The 21693-nt window shown below is 36.6% G+C and overlaps 1 protein-coding gene across 2 annotated transcripts in view; it reads right to left on the bottom strand.

Annotated features, from left to right (window-relative positions):
- The window catches only part of Mysm1 (Myb-like, SWIRM and MPN domains 1), a 41526-nt gene that overhangs the window by 6635 nt on the left and 13198 nt on the right, over positions 1-21693 (bottom strand). The window contains exons 6-18 of one of the 2 annotated variants that reach the window (XM_013521691.1): positions 21488-21586; positions 18815-19554; positions 14709-14839; positions 13359-13462; positions 12505-12582; positions 10395-10483; positions 7928-7982; positions 7589-7639; positions 6820-6894; positions 6146-6334; positions 5031-5163; positions 774-879; positions 540-636 (exon numbers count right to left, since the gene is read on the bottom strand). In XM_013521691.1, coding sequence (XP_013377145.1) covers positions 540-636; positions 774-879; positions 5031-5163; positions 6146-6334; positions 6820-6894; positions 7589-7639; positions 7928-7982; positions 10395-10483; positions 12505-12582; positions 13359-13462; positions 14709-14839; positions 18815-19554; positions 21488-21586 — 1947 coding nt within the window. The remainder of the gene's footprint in view (positions 1-539; positions 637-773; positions 880-5030; positions 5164-6145; positions 6335-6819; positions 6895-7588; positions 7640-7927; positions 7983-10394; positions 10484-12504; positions 12583-13358; positions 13463-14708; positions 14840-18814; positions 19555-21487; positions 21587-21693) is intronic. The other variant, XM_005398489.2, reaches the window with a different exon arrangement.

Here is a 21693-nt window from a genome sequence, read left to right as displayed (position 1 = left end):
TTAAAAAAGAATTCCAAGCTCTTACTTCCACCAGAGTTAAATAAAATGACTACCTAAATTTGGTACATTTACACTATCATTCTTAAAAATGATCAACTGTTAAGGCTAAAAGGGAAACACGTTGCTTTTGAATTTTTTTTTTTTTTTTTTTTTTTTTTTTTGGTTTTTCCCCGGTACCGGGAACCGAACTCACGACCTTGCGCTTGCCAGGCAGGCGCTTTGCCGCTGAGCTAAATCCCCAGCCCCCCATGAATTTAATAAAATGAGAAAAATGTTCTCCACTGTGCACAATAATAATGTGCTATGAAATTTACCAGTCAATACTGACAAATTTATTCTATATTATTTTTCCATGTGAAGTTTTGGCAACAAAACATACTCGTAATTATCTCTCAGAAATTAATTTTAGAAAGGAAAAGGCAGTAAGAGCTCTACACAGAAAATGTATCTGCAAAGCATCAGGCATCATGGGAGAGCACATGATGGTGACAGCTCTGGAGTCTGTGAACAATGGCACCAGTTAAAACACAGCAGCTTACTTTCTGCAAACAAGTCAGGTCGGAGTCCCGGCGAAAGAGTTTATCCATGGGGACACTGCTGCAGGAACAAGTAGAGAACAAGCTGATGGAACGAGTACTGTAAAGTAATCAATGTGTAACAAACTATCACTGACGCCATACATCATAATTTTATATTTAACTTGGGTTTTCTCTGAAACATAATTTAATGAGAAACGCTGCAGATGTGCAACCATCTCAGACCCCAGCACATACCTACGGGAGAGCCTGTATTTTTCTATTATCCATCTTGTCTTTTCAAACACTAATCCCCACTGAGGCTCTTCTAACATCTGTTGTACTTCAAATTTGTAAGGTAAACCTAGAAAAGCATAAAGAAGCACATTTTCATCAACTATTTCTTAAATCTCAAATCTCCTTTTAATTACTTAAAATTCCCTTCAGTGTTTTTAAAACCACAGCTAGGCAGACCAGCTGAGCAGCACTTTAAATGTACTGAATTCATTAAATATTTATTACCTGACTGTACTTGGTTCACCAAGCATACTAATGCCAACCTATTAATAATCATGAAGAAAGATAAAAATGCCACTTTTGTAACAATTCTGTGCAAGGCACTGGGCGAGATACAACGATCATGTAATTTATCATCCAAAGAGACTTTTTGAATGAAAGGGGGCATAGGCTTAAGTTGGGACTGTCATCTCAACATTTTAAAAGCCACAGATTATTTTAAGCTTACAAAACAACGCTATCGGGAAGGCAGCTGACATGGTTTGTATCGACACCCCCAAGGGCCTCACGTGCTCCCAGGCAGTGCTTCTGGAAAGGATCAGTGATGGTGAGGGTTGCACAGAGGTGGGGCCTGGTGAAGAGGCAGGTCAGGGTGTGTGTGACCAGGCTCCTCCCTTGCTGCCATGACACCAACAGCTTCTCCTCTGCAGTACCCCTCTGCCATCCATCCTGCCTTGGACCAGTGGTCTGTGGACTTTTACAGAAGCCAAAATAAACCTCTTCCCCTTTAACTTGCAGGTGTTGGGTATTCTGTCCCAGTGACAAATAAAGTGACTAAGACAGAAGCATTATTTCTAGTTTTACAAATGAAAGAACTAAAGCTGAGAGGTTAAATAGGTGTTCTGGCTGGCAAAGTGAAGAGCCTGGGTCTGAGACGCAGGCAGGTCTGCCTCATTTCTAGCCTATGCTCTCCCCCTCCCTACAAGTGCCAGTCTAAGACCAGAGAGCAACAGAACAAACTGGGGAGGCATCAACTGCACTGAGTCAAGTGCTCAAGCAGTATCCGGGAGAAAAAGAAACCAAAGGGTGGACACATCATTTACAATGCTGCAAAGGGGAGAATACCGCAAGGTAAGCTATGTTAGCAATGTCTCACACACCTTTAACACACCGTGTAAATGTATTTGTGGTCTATCAAAGGCTCAACTGAGTCATTACCAAAGGCCAGTATCTTCACAGAGCAATACACCAATACTTGCCATGTACCAGGCTTTGGATGCTGTTTATAGCTGAAGTCATTGAAATGAAGCAGCTACCATTACTGTCCCCATGTTTCTGGAGGACAAGGAGCCATGGAAAAGTTACAACTGTTCACAGTCATATATACAAAGAAGGTCTTGAAGCCCCAGGTAGTTTGACTTGAGATTTTTTTTTTACAGTACTGGAGATTGAACCCAGGACCTTCACACTTCTAGACTGCTGGCATTACGGGTGTGCACCATCATGCCCAGATCAGAATCTATATTCTCAACTTTTGCACTGCACTCTCTCTCAACTGGCTTTTTAAAAAATTCAGGCTTTTCAAATAAAATGCCAACTAATCAGAAGGCATGGAAATAACAAGGGCAAAACAATGAACATACTTCTTCACAATAAAACATAATTTAACTATCAATATGCTCTGAAATATGCAATACCAGTAGTGTATGCTTTATTTTTTCAGGTGTTTGAGGGAAGCAAAGGGACGGCAGCCTGATGATGACTGATGTTTTCTGTAATTTCTCAATTTTCCTCCACTCCATTTTATTTCTCACAACCGGAAATTTAAGAAGAATGACACATTATAGCACACGAGCTATTAAGCAAATTTCTCCTGGCGGTTAACAGTAACTTACCTGACATGCTTTGATTACCTACCAAACACAGATATCAGCTGTAATCATAATCATCTGTTTAAAGCCAATTGGCTAACACTTCACATACAGTACAAATAATCCTTATAACTACCTCCCTCATAAGCAAAGTAACATTTTTTTTTTCATTTTACAGAAGTAGCAAAAAGAGCAGAGAGGTTAAGTAACCCATCCAAGGTAAAGTAACTGATAAGTGATACAGATGGGACCCTAATATACTTGATTGACCTCTATCTTTAATTTGAGTTGAAATGGGAATAATGTGAGATAATTAATGTGCTTTGAATCAGGGCTAAAGAAAACACACACACACTCACACTCTATGCAGCTCTACTTAGCATTATTAAAGTTTTTTTTTTAAGTTTAAAAAAGGCAGTAAAGCAAAACTTTCCTTTGAGCAGAATATTTTTATCCACTAAAACACTGAAAAAGTTAATCACCAAATAGTATTTTCTGACTGATACAAGTATAAAAAACAACCACAAGAAACATTTTAAAGGTGGGCCCCTGAGTTACAGGATCTACAGAATCCTGAATCTCGCACCACGTTTCCAGTAGGCATAAAGCAAAGGGCCAAAGCTAAGGACTGAATACTGAATATGGTATGGATGATGGACAGGTCACTGAGGATGCCACCCTGCCCAAAAGAGCCATCTGAATGACACACTGCTGAGTGTATGTGTACTGCCCAATGCAGGCTTGTTCTATGAAGCAGTTCTTTCCCCTGCCTGGGCTTCTTCCTGCATAAACCTTTATTTGCTTAATGCTTGAAAAGCACCTTCTATAAATCAGGAGTCACTCTCAAATTATCATTCTCTTTGTCCTCTGGAACGTAACTGCCTGGATCTGTCTGAGTCGGCCAGGCTCTGGGTGGGTGTCTCTTCCTCTTGCCATACCTGGAAATTCTTTCAAGTCAATAAGCGAGGGTAATTTGAAACCTAGTTCATCTGTTGCCAATCTCTTAGCAATCAGCTTCCTTCACTGCCTAAAGCTTTATTCTAAACAGCATTGTATGTATTTTTGCCTACTGTTTCGGTTGTTGCAGGCAGGTTCTTGTTACTTCATTTTAGCCAGAAGTGGAACTGCATGCACTGCCTATTAAATTTAACTTAGTTCTAATGAGTTTAACCTTAAACAGTCACATGTAACTAGTATCTATGGTATCAGCATCAGGATAAAATAAAAGTCCATGACCCAAATCTAGCAGACTATAAGAAATGATCTGCACTGAGAAGTTAACTGCAATTCTTCTTTTAGTACAGTTTATAAAATTATACTGAACCAGACTGGTGCACATCAGGAGTCATACTCAAATACGCATTCTGGACTAAACCTAATGCCTACATCCTTTATTCAGTAAAAACCCCAGCGGTGACCTCCTCCATCAAACAAAGCAATTAATTAGATGCTCTTGGGACAAAAACAAGACACAGTTCCTGCTCTTTGGGTATTCAGTTTAACAGAACTTCAATGAACAACAAATTAAGACAAAGTGACCATGAAAGCAAGGAAAGTGCTGCACATGCATAAAGAATAGAGCAACATGGGGGCAATGGTGGGAAGTCCTTATCAAATATAGGACATCGAAACGAAGTGATTAAGAATGATGAGAAATTAATTATTAAACATTCATTCTGTACCCACTGTATGCCAGCCTTTGTGCTACAAGCAGGACAGAAAAATGAATAAAATATAGTATGTACTCACAAAGATCTCATAATAAAGATGAAGATGCCGTGTGCCAACTGTAGTGCCAGTTGTCAGAGAAAACCCTAACTTGAACAACAACGAAAGGACAGAGGAGAAAAAACACCTGAGAGGTGCCCATTGTTGCTCTGACAACCTTTCTGTCCACATTCCCTTTCTTCTTCTACTCTACTAATTCTCTAGTCCATAAACTATAAGTTGCAGAGGAACCAAGATGTATGATGGGCTACACCAACCAAATTCTTTAAGACAGAAAGAATATTAACTTGTATTAAAAGTTAGTCACTGATAAGCTTAGTATTATGGGGAGATGACAGAGAATTGGGGTCATTTTTTTCCTTACCATGCTGTCACAGAAAAAGCTAGTCTATATTTACAAATATTTTCATGAGAGCAGGGTCTTTGTTCTTTTAATGACAACATCTCCATGCACAGCATCATCCTGCTTTTCTTCCCATTTTAGTCCTGCAGGGTAGCCATGGTTAAGACAGCGCTACCACCAAAGGGAGGAGGGAGATACACCAAGTGGCACATGAGCAGTGATCACAGAGTTGACAAACTTTTCCACTAGCTTCTCATCACTGTAAAGTCTTTGATTTGCAAGAGTCAAAGAAATGACGGTAGATACAGTGGGAAGTTTTTACTGCAGAAAACTTACGATAGAAGCCATTCGAGCTGATCTCCTCACTGATGACGAGGCAAGTAATCTGGGAATACGGCAAAGGATTGTTTCGATTATAGGGACTAATAATCATCCCAATGAATTTTGCACCTCTTCTTGAGAAGTAACTCTACAATGATAAAAAAAGTTTTATTACTGTTAACTATGTAAGTTTGAAAGTCAGCACTTATCCATACCAACACTCTAAATATCGAACAGGGGAAAAGGGAACAAAAAGGGACATTAAGAACTTCACATCCAAACAGCTACTAAGTGAAATGGCCTATGTATTCATTTCACACTAAAAATTTGAGGCCAAATCTATCCAATCCAACCTGAAAACACTCTTAAAAATCTCACTAGCAGCCAGGTGTGATGGTGAATGCCTACAATGCCAGCACATAGAAGGTTGAGATAGAATTTCAAGTTCCAGTCCCACATGGGCAACATAAGAGAAACCCTGTCTCAAAATAAAAAAGATCTGGCTCTGAGTTTAATCCTTAATAGCACAAACAAACAAACAAACAAACATGTGGCCTGCAAAAATCTACATTTGCCAGGAATACATTTACTAATTATACTGACTACTTTTCAACTGTATTCTTAATGCATTAATAATTTACAAAATAGCTGCCTACAGCAAAAACATGCACCAAACATAAAATTATAGGAAAAAACAAAAAGTTTTTCAGAGGTGCAAAATATATTAATGTTTCCAATTATTTCAATGATACGCAGTTCCTATCCTAGTTGCTCTGATTAATTTTTAAAGGCTCTGAGGATGCTTACCAGGGTTACTTTCATGGCTTTTCTAACAAAATTGCTGACTTTCCAAATGCTTATATATACGTAAGACATGCAGGGAGAAGGGAAGGGAAAGAAGCAAAAAGAATGAAGATGTGGTATGTACATGTACCACTACCAAGATGAATGTTATCATTATGTACTGCAAGCATGTTTTAATAAAAATTTTAAAAATTAAAAAAAACTTAAAAGCCCCAGATATAAAGAATATTAGAAATGCAGAGCTAAAAACATTAAAAGTTTATTTATTAACAAAAACCAGTATTTGAGAGAATATACACACATTACCCATACACCCATAATCATACCTGGTATTTGGCCTGTGTGTCAATATCTCGTAAGGAAGGATTAGGGTCAAATGCAGGATGAGAATGATACCATCCAATTACACTGTACCCTCTAACAGCCAAGGTTTCTGAGGCCTGTGTTTGTGATACAGGATCCATCTCACACTGTAGTCCTGTACTGAGACTGTTACATGGTTCTGCTGCACAGACCTATAAAGGACCAATCCTCACATGATTACACTGAAATACTACTCATTCTATCACTTCCAAATGAAGTATATGCCAAAAATGTGATTGTACGCTAGGAACTCAGCAAGCATTTACTCAAACAAGATCACCATAATGGTTATACAAAGGTATTCTTTCAATGATTCCTATAGTTTATGACAAATGATGCACATCAACTTTCAACTATAAATACTAGCACATATTTTTGGCCTCTTAGGAGTTGTAGCTTTTTATTGGTGAAAAGTCAAGGCCTGGGCATATTCTCCATTTTCTGATGGGAAAACAGATGCTTAATATATAGAATGCTGAGTCACTCCTTGGAATAAATAACTTACTGTATTTGCATAATCCCACATTTATCTTAAGTAACACCTGTGTTTTCATTATATTCACTAAATTCTATAAAGTAGTTGATGGGAGAAGGACTAAACGGTAGCTAAAATAGTTTTTGAAAAGACAGAACTTACTTCCACTATCTTACCAACTTCTGAGTATCTTCCTCCTAACAGACCAATTACTTCGGCCATAGAAACATGAGCATGCTAGAAGAAATACAAGAGAGACTTAGCCCAAATGCACAAACCCATCTGACAGAAAATCAGAATGAAACTTGTCAACACAGGGGTCATTTCTGAGTGTGATAACTACATTTTTCTAAAATAAAGTAGCACAGGAAAGGAACTAGCCGTAGCTTAGCACACAGAGCCTCAGATTTCAGATCTACCCTTACTGCTGGTTGGGAAGATTGAACCAAACACTCCAGATGCCACTTTTTCACTTACAAAACAAGGACATTACTTGATCTCTTTATTCAAGAAAAACATACTAAAAAGGCAAAGTAAAAATACCTGAGTCATTCTATTAAAAAGCACTACAAACAAGCATAACTGTTAGAGATATTGGTAGTTTAGTGCAAACAAGGAACCTCCAAATTATAGGAGTTGTGCTTTGTTTCAGTAATCTAAAAGGCAGCAGACGTGAGATATTAGGAAATGAAAATAGGGTTAATGACGGTAAACAGTCTGCAGAACTCACATTAATTTATTTCTCTAAAATATGGAAACATGCAATTGTCTGGCTTTTCTTCAAAAGAAAAGACTTAGTTTTAGATTCCTTGTAAAAGAAGATAGTTAAGATCCAAAATACACGTCTTCCATACTTTCTCTTATGCCTGCAATAAAAATACACAAGAATGGAAATCAGAATAATTAATTAAACACAATAGATTATCCTTACCAAATCCATTATTAAAAGTGCTTCTGAAGCCACTTTCACCTGAAATGGCTCCTGAAATTAAAAAAAAAAAGGGGGGGAAGCATAAAAATAGAGATTTCTGTTCTCCCCATTACCCACCCTCTTCTCCTTTCTCTAACAGAATTCTGCCAAATTCCCACCAGTGATCAAAGCTTGGCAGAACTAGACTTTTTAAACATTATTCTTCAAAATCCCGCAGGGAGAACTTCTAATTTTCCATCCATGTTATTTATTTGACCCTAAATATACCTTGCACACATAGAAAAATAATATTTCCTGTCTGATGGACAGTATTTATGGGCTTTGATATACAAATCGTACCTGCTTTTCTTCACTAAAAATATTACAAGGTATCAGCTGGAAGGGATCAAATGAGCTGAAAATGAAAACAATATACACTTTTAGTATAATCTCAACAAGATCACGAAAAAAATTTATTTACAAAACTGAAAATGTATATCAATAATCTAAACCCACAGTATGTCTCAATGAGAACAATACTGAACTAGGAGAGATTCTTAGGCTGTTCCATATAACCATTTTGAAGAAAGAATTGTCTTTAGATTTGACCAAAAATAGGAACTTTGGGAGAAAATAACTGTCATGTTAATTTCCTTTGATACTTAATGCATATAAAATAAAGATGTGTTGTACACCAGAAGATTTTTAAAGCATTCAGTGAAATGTAACTGAATCTCCAACATGAGACCTGAAAGAAGTTCACTATAGAGTTCCTCAAAATTACTTCAGTTCTGCCCATCCCAGAGAGGTTCATCCATAATTATTGTTTGAATAAATGAGTAACAAATAATTTTCCTGAAAAAATTAAAGTACACAGTCCTATGATACTCTTCTCTTAAATGCAGTGAGAGAGAAAGGGGAAGCCTGAGCAAGGCTAGATACAAAAGTATGTATCAATCTGAAACAAACACTAGCAAGATTTTTACTGTTACAGATATTTGAGAAACATATTAAGAACAATGTAAGATTTTTTAAGGTTGTGTTCAGAGAAAGAAAAATAGGAATATATTCTTGCCAACACAACAGGAAAAGAGCAGGACTATTCAACTCAAATGCTCCCCAATAGCACAAAGCAGTGCCAAGAAGACACTTTGCTCTGCTTTGTACTGTGTATATCCCAAGGGCTGGAGCAGTACCCAAACACAGCGAGTGCTCAAAAAATACTGCTGAATGAAGAAAGGCCTTTAAGTCAACTTAATAAAAAGGAATGCAAGGCTGAGGCAGATGAGAGAAACAGAGAACAGAGTAACAAGCACACTTCAGGCCTCCTAGGAACTATGGTTGTGAAGTACTGTCACTACTTCTTGAAGGCTGCATAGAATGAGAAAGTGATCAGAGGACTATGGATAGGCAACTATGGGCTAAAATACGAAAAGAGCAGATTTCAGAGGAATTCAATATGGAATACTGGCAAATTTTTAGGAGACTACTAAACAGCTGATTGGTGAGCATTTACCAAGTGAAGAGGTAACTAAGAACATTAATGAGTTCACGCAATGTAAATCATAATAAATAGATCCCATCATAGATACTTTTGATAGGAATGATCTTCTAGAAGTTAGCAGGCTGCATATTCAAAAATTTTATCTGAACTTAAGGAAGACACCTGCTATGATTATACTTCTGCATAAGATGAAAAAATATAGGTTAAACGTAGGAATATAAATTAGTTGACTGAACAATGTCTGAGGTTTATATTTATTCCACTTAAACATTTTATTTGGTGACCTGTAGCAAAAAAGGCAAGCTCATGGAAATGTTGACGATGCAACCACAGAAAGGCTAAAGAGAGAAAGAAGATCTGTATTTAAAGGTTGCTAACAGTCTGGGACAATGAGTTGAAATACACAATGAATGTACATCTTATACAGACTCAGAAAATCATACGTCTAGATACACTAGATGAGCTCTGGCTCATGGAAAAATGTATTTTTATATAGTCTATGTTCACAACAACAGTGTAAGTTTAATTTTTATTTGACAGAGGCCATATATAACATAATGAATTATATATTACAAGGAATATCGATTCTTAAGTCAACTGCCTGAGCTCCACCACTAAATTGCATCAGCAAGTTACTAGCTCCTACACCTTTTCTGCCTTAGTTTTCATTTGTAAAATGGGAATAACTACTGCAGTGAGTTCTTACGAAGATCAAATGAGCTGATATATGTGAAGTGCTTATAACACAGCTAATAGTGTCAGCTATTTAAACTATTACTTTATATATTAGGACCCAAACTTTATTTAAGGACGAACAACTGGTAAAAAATGACCTACTGGCACTCCTATATCTTTTCAATGAGGCACCAGCAGGAAGTGAGGTCAAGAAAATCAAGGCATTTTGCTAATTTGATGACCCTTAAGATAAAAACTTACAAACTTTAGTATATATATATTCACACACAAACCCAGGTCCACACCCCCAAACAACTTGCAAATAACAGCCTGAGAAGAAAGCCAGGTATTTCACAAAGTTACCTGTCCATAACGCCTGGACCACTGGTTACAAAGACCTATGAAATATGTCCATGCTCAATGAACCTGAACTCTAAAACTTCAGCTTCAGGTTTCCAAACTGATATAAGTAAAACTTAAAATTTCTAAAATCTAACCAACTACTTTTCACTTTGTTAGATTAAAAAATGTTCCACCTAATATGTCTTCTGTGAATACTGTAATGCCACTATTGGATATTTTTTCCATACATTTTCTATCGTAATGATAAATTTTTAAAAATTGTATTTATGTAACACAACACTGTACCTTTTTGTTGATCTTGACACTTTTGAAGATTTGGCAGGTTTGTTATTTTCCTCTTCTCTTCTTTTTGCCAACTCCTCAGCAGAGAGATGCTAAAACAGAATAGCAGTTGATCAGAGTCCATTGAATACTGAGAGGTAAACAGTCCTTTAAAATCAGATTTAAAGGCATGTAAGAAAAAGACAGACTAAATTGGTACGATGAGAGACTAAAACACACTAACACAGGTGCTGGACGCCATTTTGAAAACACTGTTTCAAAAAAACATAGCCATATCAAACTGAAGATGTTCTCCTCTTGGCTTGCCCATTTCAATTAGTGGTATCAAAACCACCAATGACCAGAGTCTTTTGTTCCTGTTTCTAGCTACCAACTCCTGCGGTGCTGAATTTTCTTTTAACAACTGAGATACGTGACACTGCAGTGATATGAACAGTACCAGAGTCTGGGGGCTGAGGGTACAGCTCAGTGATTCAGTGGTCAAACGCCTGCCTAGCATGTGAGGCCCTGGGTTCAGTCTGGGGATGGGGGTGGAAAAGCCACAGTACCACACAGATTCTGAAGCTAGAAGAACTGGCTCTGCTCTTTACTATCTGGATAACCACACGCTAGTTTTGAAACTTTCATGTTTCAGTTTCCTCATCTTTATAAATGGGAACAATAACACTAACAATAGTGACATTATGGTACATGATGAAGTTAAATGAGTTGAAGTTTATACTCCATTTTGTTTCTACTAACCTTACATTCTAGCTGAAATGAATTATGCAGCTTTTATAGAACATATCCAGGATCTCCTATGTCTTGCTTCTCTTATGCCACTCTCTCAGCAGAGAATGCTTTTATCTACCTTTTTTTTTTCTTTTCTTGCAGCGCTGGAGATTAAACTCAGGGCCTTCACACAGAGCTACATCTCCACCTCTTTTTCTATTTTGAGACACAGTCTAAGTCACTAAACTATTCAGAATGGGTTTCAGTTTATGATCGTCCTGCCTCAGACTCCTAGAGTACTTGGATTACAGTCATGTGCCACCATATCCAGCTTCATCTATTTTTTGAGATGATTCTACTGATTCTTTGGATCAAACACCACATCTCCTGTGACATCTTTCCCTATCAAACCCTTTGCAAAGATCTTACAATTCTTGGACCAACTTACCATAGGCTTTGTCTTTCCTAGCAGAAATATAAGTTCACTAGGGGAAGGACCAATTTATTACTTATAATTATGCCTAGGACAGCTGGGTGTGGTAGCACGTGCCTGTAAATCGCAGCACTTAAGAGGCTGAGGCAAGAGGACTGCTGCAATTTCGAGGCCAGCCTGGGGTATATAATGAGTTCATGTCGAGCTTGAATTACATAGTAAGACCTCATCTCAACACACCTCCCCCCCAAATTCCTAAAAGAGTGCTTAGGTATGAGATGGGGGACCAGGAGCGGGGGAGGGAAGAGAGGAAGCTAATGTTTACTGAGTAGCTATGTATTGTTGAGTATCCAATATTAGGACCTTTATATATGTCACTTATTTCTTACAAAGTCTTTCCAGGGAGAACTAGCTGTACTTCATAAGTATAAAAAAGAGATTCATTGAAGTTAGGTAGCTACTCTTGGTAATACAGGTCCACTCATTCGTTTCCACTTTAGGGTACTGGTTGGTTACAACAAATTATATATTTAGGACATTTATGCATGCATATATACAAATATACTATAACATTCATTGCCTATGTTCTTTGTAGGAGCCTGTATTTTATTAGTAGAAATAACACTTCCATATTTGTAATTCAGTGTGTCTAATGTTTAGAACAGCATTTTAATTGTTATATCAGAACACCATTCAGAAAGTATTTAATGAAACTACTGGGCATACTTCTTGGCACCGGCATAACTAGGGATGAGAATGCAAAGCTAGAGAATAAAACTCAGTAAAACTCTTAGCCTTCCCCTGTGCTGTTTATTGGTAAGTTCTAGACAGACAAATTAATTTGGGAATGACATTAGATACATACGAGAATGCATGAAGCAAGTGTAACATAAAAGAAATTACGAATACAAATGTACATTGACAAAAACAGTTTTTACATATGGAACAGCTAGGTGAAGGGCCATTTACCTCAAATGTCTGTCCTTCTAAATCCTTTGCATCACACCAGTTTCCCCATGGGTCTCGGACCCTCCGCCTCCTAGTGCGCTGTGATGAGAATGAAAAGCAACAGGTGGAGAAATCACAGCCCATTCATATCCGAAACAAAAACTGTAATTATCTAAAAAGTATGAATCTGTGTAAGTATTGTGATCTAACTCTCAGTGACTCACTTAGCTCTATTTGTTAATTCATGTCTGGCAGTCAGTACTCTATTCAGCAACATGTCACTTCCTGGGCAGCTCAGGGTAAAAACAGTGGCATAGGTGAGCAGGTATGGGCTGCTGGGGGCAAAAGTGCTGCTGATTTTCTGCATTTTACTTGCATTTCTTTAATTTTCATTTCTAGTCACCATTTAAGAGCCAAAACACTCAAGACAAAAATATCTTTAAGAAATATTTTAACCACCAATAAAATGTTTTTTCTTTTAACCACATGTATTAGAAGAAACTGCAAACTCGAAGCAAAATAATTCCATCTTAGCTTTAAAAAAGTTTACTAAGTTAATACATAGAAAAGTTACAAAATTTGTTGAATATAGTATTAAGATCCAGTTCTGAAAACTTCAGTATGGAGGCCTTTAAAATGGACCAGGCTGCCAGGGGCCAATGTATGACCTGGTACCACCTCCAACTACTCTATTTTTAAGGATTTATAGATTGTTTGGCCTCATAAACCCCAATAAAACTGAAAAGAAGACAGAAAAGCCATGGCTAAGATGAGGTAACAAGAGAAAACACACTCATTCAGTAAGTGGCAGTTAAAGAGAAGCAGGCATTCCTTCCACACAGGGAAGAGCAGTATGGAGAAAGATGGCAGCTTACCATAGACTGCAGGCGCTGTGCAAGCTGGTATGCCTCTACAGCATCTCTTCTGTCTCTGACTCGAACTTTATCAATTGGTTGTGGCCTATTATACACAGCCTGTTCTATCGGGATTTAAGGAAGATAAAACAATCTCTGTATGAAAGTCACTGGTTAAATAGGAAGACATGTCTATATTAACTATAGCTGAGCTCTTACGATGCTTATTTCACAATCCTTTATGTGATACATTACTCGGTAGTTCTCAAACTAATGCCATTATTATAAAACAGTAAAATGAGATTATTTAGGAGCAAGAAATTTGCTTAATTTCTTACTAAACAAGTACTCAATCCACTCTGCTAACTTTGGCAGTTTAATACAGAAAACATGATTTTCTATTAGTAGCTGACAAGAGAGCTTAAAACACTTTCATTTTCATGAAACGCTATTCTCAATGTATGGAATACATGGCTTTGGGCAAACCAAGCCACTAATGTGCAGGACAGACCCCAAAGCAGACTGTACATTCTCTCTTATATATAAAATGAAATCATCTGTCAGGAAGTGTTCTGATTCGTCATCTCACCTGTATACACCCAAAGAGTATACTGCTCTGAGACCATGGGTGGTAAGATTCTAACTACCTATCACTATGCAGCTTTCCTCAAAAAGTTTTCAATTCAATAAACAGGCAAAATGTACTTTGAAAAGTGCATATTCAGTAAGTTTAACTTTGAAAAAAACTAGAAGGAAAGAGACTTACATTAAAATACTTTCGTGTTTTTATACCATTTACATATAGAAGCCATAAATTATTTCCTTTATTTAATCACTGCTACACAGCATTTCTAGCACAAATACAGAACAAGTTGAATAACCCTTATCTGAAATTTTTAGGACTAGACGTAGTTCAGATTTGGGATTTATACTTGGATTTTGGAATACTTGTGTAAAAATATTCCCAATATCTGAAACTTTTTAAGTGCCATGCTGGCTTCAACTTTTTTGTTTTATTTTGAGACAAGGGCTTACTATATAGTTACTAGAACTCAATGTGTGTTTGTAAATTAAGTGGGATAGTACTGGAATTTGAACAAAATTATTTTACATTTATCAGAGAAATATATTCTTAAATTATTTCTATCTGATCAAGTATTTTTCCATTAAAAGCATATAATTCTATTTTCACTGCAGGTCAAAGAGGAAAAGTTTCATCAGAAGAATCTTTTACAGCAAAATCTTAATAACATGTTCTGTAATGTTACAGTATCTCTCTTAAACCTATCTGAATTCTAAGTATCAGAGAAATTAATGGACACTATAAGGATAAAAAATGTTGAGTAGAAAACGCTGGGCTTCTGTTTTTACCACATCCAAAATTGATCGCTCCTATCAACTCCAGGTATGTATGAATCCGTCCAATGCAGTTGACATCTCCACAATTCTTCAGGCCAGGGCGTACTGAGGTCTTATTCAAGTAGTTCGGTTTGCGCATCTCCCTAATTAAGAGACAGAAGTGCAATTACTTTGGATGAATAAAAGCATGGAAACAGATTTCTGGGCAAACTTCTAACATCTGAAATCTCTTAATACTTTATATTCTTGCAATGTGTAAATGTGCAGTAAATATAGTGGATGATACTCGTATTTTTTTTCAGAAATAAAATACCTTTCAAAGACACAGTAACTTACAAGTACCTGCACAGTGTAATTTTTCCAAGTATTATTCTTTTCATAATATTACACTCATAAATTCTAGTTTTCCCAGGACTTTGAAATTAGTCCCAGTACTCTGGGAGGTTAAAGCAGCAGAATCTCAAATTCCAATTGAGTCTACGCAGCTTAGTAACTTTAAGAGACCCTGCCTCGAAATATAAAATTAAAAAAAGAATAGGGATGTGGCTCCGTGCAAAGGTCCTGGGTTCAACTCCTAGTACAACAACAAATGGCTTACTTATGTACAGATTCAAAATCATGTCCAGAAGTCCAGATCTTTGACTAAAAAGGGCACTTTTGATAAAGCAACAGATTTATAAGTACATCATCTCTGCACCCCCGCTCAATTCTGGGGAACAAACTCCAGTCTCCCAAGTATGCTAGACAAGTACACTACAATTAAGGTGTAACCTCAGCTACTAGATTTTTTGATTTCTAATATATTTCTTAGGTTTACTTACTCTAGCTTTGCCAGACAATGTCTTTTAATTATTAGCTATTTTAAAATGTTTAAATCTTTGTGTTTATTTTAAATCATGATGCCAGTAAGTATTACAGCAGAAAACAGAACTAGATATTAACTATAGGGAATTCCAAAGGAATCAAGAAACTTAGCCAAACTAGGAAAGAAATAAATTCATAGAATAAAACAACGATTTAGTCTCAGCAGAAAACAGAACTAGATATTAACTATAGGGAATTCCAAAGGAATCAAGAAACTTAGCCAAACTAGGAAAGAAATAAATTCATAGAATAAAACAACGATTTAATGAATATATTTAATGTACTATGCTTGACAGCACAATTTAATAGTAACAGAGAATTTAATAATCCCATTTTAGAAAGGAGGAAGCAAGAATGTAGTATGATTACAGCCCTTACTTAAGATAGTGACAGAAACAGGATACAAGTATAGATACTATAAGCTAGGTATTTAGCTATAATCACAGATATTTACTATTCAACCACTATTTTATTCTATGACTATTTTGTGTTCTATACAGCAAGCACTGTTCAATATACAGAGACAAACAATTTAAAGTTCTTGACCTCCGAGACTTTATACTCCAGTGGGGGAGGCCATTAATAGATCAATGAATAATAGCAATAGTGCTCAACAAAAAAGTAAAAAGGATAAGGGGATAGAACGTGACAAACAGAAACAGACTGTTTTAGATAGGGTGCTTAGGGAGTGGCTCCCTAAACAAAGACCAAATTTAAAACATAAGGCCTCTGAAGTCCAGGGAAGGGAAAAAGAGATCTGTGGTATGGGAGACATCCTAACTTCCAAGGAAAAGTTCAGATTTCGGTGTGTCTTGAAAAATTCCACAGATAACAAACTGCACAAATGAAGACAAGAAAGCAACACCCACTGATTACACCAACCACGGTAAATGACTTATGAGACCACTGCAGCTGCAGTACCTATATAGATTATTCTGCCTCACTTAGAATCCAAAAATCAAAATAACAGGATCTGATGACACTAACACCGAGGACACACTCACTGATGACTCATATAGACATTTATCTGGGCAGTTATGGTTGTAAAGCTCTTCAATTTTGGCTATTTACCCTCTTATTTCTAAAACAGTGTCCGTTAAGCAAAGTAGAATAAGAAAGAGTAATCTAGAGAACCAAGACTTGCCAGCTTTCATGGGATAGTGAGTAGCTGTGTGACAAGACAGGTACCCAAATCTCTCCTAATCTCAGAATCATTCTCTACTGAATAGAGAAAATACCACCTGCCTATTTCACACAATTGCTGTGAAGAATCAAAATGAGATGATACAGTAAAGCTTTCCATAAACTGTGAAACACAATGTAATTGTCAGGAGTTGTTTCTTATAACTATGGTGCACACCATCTTTAGTCAGAAGTTGTGATTTTTTTTATTTTAAAGAGAATAAAAAATAATAAAAAAAACATTAGAAACGATGCAGAATTTCAAAAAAAGTTGTGGTTTTAACACTTTAACCAATGTAAGATGACCTTGATTGAAGAACATGAGCAAAACCCTTTTAAAATATGGCTATCTTTTTTTTTTTTTTTTTTTTTTTTTTTGGTCTTTTTGAGACAGGGTCTCGCTAAGCAGTTCAGGCTGGCCTTGAGCTCACTTTGTAGCCCAGGCTGGTCTTGAACTTGCAACAATCCTCCTGCCTCAGCCTCCTGAGTGCTGGGATTACAGGCATGCACCCCGACGGCCGGCAATACGGCTATCTCTAAAAGGCAAGTAACTTAATGTTGTCTAAGTGGCCCAAAGGTCACTGATTTAGCAAGCAGTGTTCCTGTAGTAACATTCCTAGGATATGGCTAGAAGTTACTGCAGTAAGACAGGAAGACCTTTGACATAACAGAATGGAAAACAGACAAAGCAGAACCCTCACCCAAGAAACTGAGAAGCTCTCTGAAGTTGGCCCTACACAAATCAGTAATTCCTGAAACAGTAACAGCAATTTTGAATATTTAATGATGGCTTAATAAGCAACAAAAAATTGCAATTACTTTCAAAGTACTTAGGCTAACAAGGTGGAAAGTACTCTGGTTTGTTCCCTCTCCCCTACTAAGTAATTCAAAGAAAATATACTGATAATTTAGACAATTACTGTATCCTGATGAAGGAATTATTAGCACATTATGCCACAAGCTTAAAACATTTAGATCATTATTTAGGAAAATGGTTCCTGTACTCCAGCTACATTTAATGACACTATTCATTTAACACCAAATTTTTCCTTCTTTTAACTCAAGGTACATGATAAACCTGGACAGAAATTCCCTTTCTCACTACAGTAGTTTTTGACGAGCCATTAAAACCTATGGTGGGTGTTTAAATAAGAAACACACTGCCACTGACCCCTTTCAAAATCCTCCCCTTTGCTCGGAACACACTTATCCCATCACTCTTGCCACTCTCTGAAGCAGTTCGAGAATCCTTTCTCCTGAGTACTTCAGGTGCACTGTCAGAGCTGCTTTTGTGTCCTGAATTGACTCAAAACCTTTAGCTCCCATGGTCTTGCTGGCTCTGGGGAGCAGCATGTCATGCAGTGCCAGGCCCAGTGAGTAAGGCAGAGGAGGACACACCAACATGTTTTCAGAAGCCTGCCTCTCCGCTGGAGAGCACTCAGGGGAGCACTTACAGTTTTCTCTATCATACCTCATAAACTGCTTCTAGAAACACTTCCAGACTGCTGCAGAAAGTGGCAAGCAAGTGTGCTCAAAGGGTGAGAGAGTGTTTCGAGAGGGATTAATGGCAATGTGTCTTTTCCTGGATTAAATTTTTTAAAAAAATTTAACATTTATCACATTTTTCAATCACCCATTGCATAACTTCCCAATACTGTTACAAGAAATTGCTTTTCTTTTTTTGTCTGAGACAGGGTTTCACTATGCAGTTCACGATGGCCTTGGCTTGCCTCGAACTCACAGCGATCCTACCTTAGCCTCCCGAGTGCTGAGATTATAGGCATGCACCACCACACCCTTCATTCAGAAATTGCTTCTTAAAGCAATTACTTATCACCTTTTTTTCCAGGCCCAAATGCTCCAAAGCACAGACAGGTTTTGTTAGCAACAGAAGACAATGTTTGCCAGTGTTTTAAAAAAAAAAGTGTCACTATGAGAAATTTAAAATATGAAATGGTGATACATGAAAGCTCTTGGGGTCACTACAGCAAAATCCTAAAGCCTGAACAGGCCTAATTAAAATACTTCAAGGCATCCAGTTTTTAAAGCAGTATCTAAAATGTAATTCTTACCATTGATCCAAAATGTAATTTCTAATTTTCAAATAGCGCTCTGGTGTCTTTGTTTGGCGCCCCTCAAAAAACTCAGGAACTGCTTGTTTTTCTTCTTCTTGAATGACATTTCTATCTATTTCTACTTCCTGTTCTGGTGGCTTAAGCTCTTCTTCCTCATGGCTTTCCTCCACCATTTGGTAAGAATGAAAAAGCACTTCATTATTACTTGGATCCTTCTGAATTTCACAAAGCTCTGAAGAAGGCCTTGGCCTGGCATCATCTATTATTCTGTTTCCATCATGCAGCTTATTACATTTTTCGTCACTTAACTCAACTGAGTTTTTGCCACTGGTGCTCTGTTCTTCAGTCCATAATGTGTTTTCTGAGCTTGCATGCATTTCCATTTCATCTTGCTTTATACTATGAAGGTACTCCCCGGAAGACTCAGAAATGGGACTTGCCTGGGGTACACATACTCGGTGACTGGTTTCGTGTGTTTTACTATTAGGACTGTCCAATGAGAGACCACTGTCAGGATTCTTCTGTGGTGTTTGAGAAGTCAACTCATCTACCTCATCAGTGATGTCTACTTCTTCATCATCAGACAACTTTTCAATCTTTACAGCATTCAAGTTAGGATCAACGCGTCCCCTTGGATACGATGGCATCTGGGCTGCGGCACCTTTATCTTCATTTTCAACCTGAATTTCACTGCTACTCTTCTCACTGTGTGTTTCTTTCTCAGGACCCCACTTTGCCTTATTAAAAATCAGAACAAAACTCCCGTAATATTAGATACATTTTTTAAGGTAAGTACATGTTAACAGTACATTAAAACTGCTTTGTGCTTTTTAAAAATGGGTTTAGAACTGCTCTTAAATGTAAAAGATTGCCATTTTAAATTTCCATAAACATGTGCCTCACTCATCCTCAGATGACTCTTATTAATTAAATAATCATGATCTATACACAGCCGTCACTTTTTAAAAATATTACATTTAAAACAGGGGTCTGGCTCAGATCAACCATAGAGAATTAACAATTTCCATACTAAAGTGTTGCATAAAATACTGGTGTATTTACAAAGGCTTATTTTTCACAACATCTGACAACCTCATTTCTTATAATGGTAAAATAAATAATCCTTTGTTTGAATGAATCTATGTCACATATTTACTCAGTAAACCAAAACCAACTTTCATTTAAAAGAAAAATCTTTTTGGCAGGTTCGTTTAATGCAGCTTCAATATTGTACACTTTGTATTTGAAGCCATGATATTATCTTCCACATCTGCTATTCCACAAGTATCTAATAATATAATAAGAAGACAATGGGAGTCAATGAGTAAATATGACTTGAAATGAAAGTATTCATATACAAAGTTTTTGAAAGAGCTTCTAAATAATTGATATCCCAAGGGATATGATAGCTCTCAGTAAGCAATCACAGATCCTCTGTCACAATGAAATCCCAGGGTCATGTATCTGAAGTTATCTAGTTCACTATTTAGAGAACAATGGGAAAAGGAATTTTGGATATATCAGTTGAAATAGCCTTTAACAGCCTTCCTATGTTTTTGCAGTCTCTTGGTTTTTGTTGGTTTTATCTGTTTTTGTTTCTTGTTTTTGGTGGTGCAAGAATCAAATCCAGGGCCTCATACATGATAAGCAAGTACTCTTATCACTGAGCTACATCCCCACACCCTTTGTCTCCTGCTTTTAATCTTAGAAATTCAGATCAGATTTTGTATTGGATTTCATACATTAATGTCTGTTATAATAGTAAAATGTACCCTCCTACTCAAGTCTTTTGATACTCCCACATAAACTCCATGTTCTAGTTTGACAGACACAGTGATAAGAATAACCAAGTTTCTTAATATCTTAAACTTGGTGAGCTACTCTGAAATTGCTTTTGTTAGCCTGCTGGTGAGAAGGAGCAGACGACTCAGGTAAATCTGAATCCATTCTATTACGTTCCACTTATTCCAAGCTAACACTATGATAAATCTTGAATACAAGATAGAGCACATTATTTATGTGAAAACAAACATCCAATTTTAGTTAAGACATTTCCAAATTTTATATATTTGCAGAGTTCAAGCAGAACAGGTTTAAAAATTCTAAATATCAAAATTTTACAATTGAATACAGCACAAATTACTTGAAAGGCTAAGGAACTAGACCATATCTCCATCTTTCTAAATACTACAACTTAGTTAACTTTTCAGACAACTCATAACAACTGTAAAACCTCCATTGCTATTAAATAGATTTCAGAATCATGTTAGCATTTATCTCCCCTAAGCACCAATGATTTTTTAAGTTTCTATAATGTAAATATTTTAAAAAGAAAAAGTATTTTCCAGAGAAAAACAGTAAGACCTATAGTTTTCTTGTAGGAATATTATTTTCTTCATAGCATGCTTCTGAATAATTAATATTTTTCCGTCTACTTACTAATAAATGAAATGGGATAATATGGTATCTTTAATAACACTTAAAACACTGAAGCTAGCTATAAGGTATTAAAAAATGAACATCTGTATAGTGTTTTACAATGTAAAATAACTGCTCACTATAAAAACTTATACATTTTATTTAGTGCCTACATTAAGTATTTCTGCTTGCTTATTTTTTAAGAATTCTAAACAGTATCATTATCTACTATGATATTTGTATCCGGCTTACCTTATTTTTAAAGTACTGTCTGGCATAACTCTTCACTTGTAGAACAGTGCGACTTCCAATTAGCTTTGCAATTTTGGTCCACCTTCGACCAAATTTAGTCTGTTATTAAAGTGAAAAAAAAGCTTGATTAGCTTACTTTAATTAATGTCTTAAAAGCAAAAGCCACATTAAAAATGCACTAAAAACTCCTTTTAAAAGTTATAATG

The sequence above is a fragment of the Chinchilla lanigera genome, unplaced genomic scaffold (assembly GCF_000276665.1).
Source record: "Chinchilla lanigera isolate Chin_1 unplaced genomic scaffold, ChiLan1.0 scaffold00063, whole genome shotgun sequence".
In the NCBI taxonomy this organism is placed as follows: domain Eukaryota; kingdom Metazoa; phylum Chordata; class Mammalia; order Rodentia; family Chinchillidae; genus Chinchilla; species Chinchilla lanigera.
This window is presented reverse-complemented; position numbering and strand designations above follow the sequence as displayed.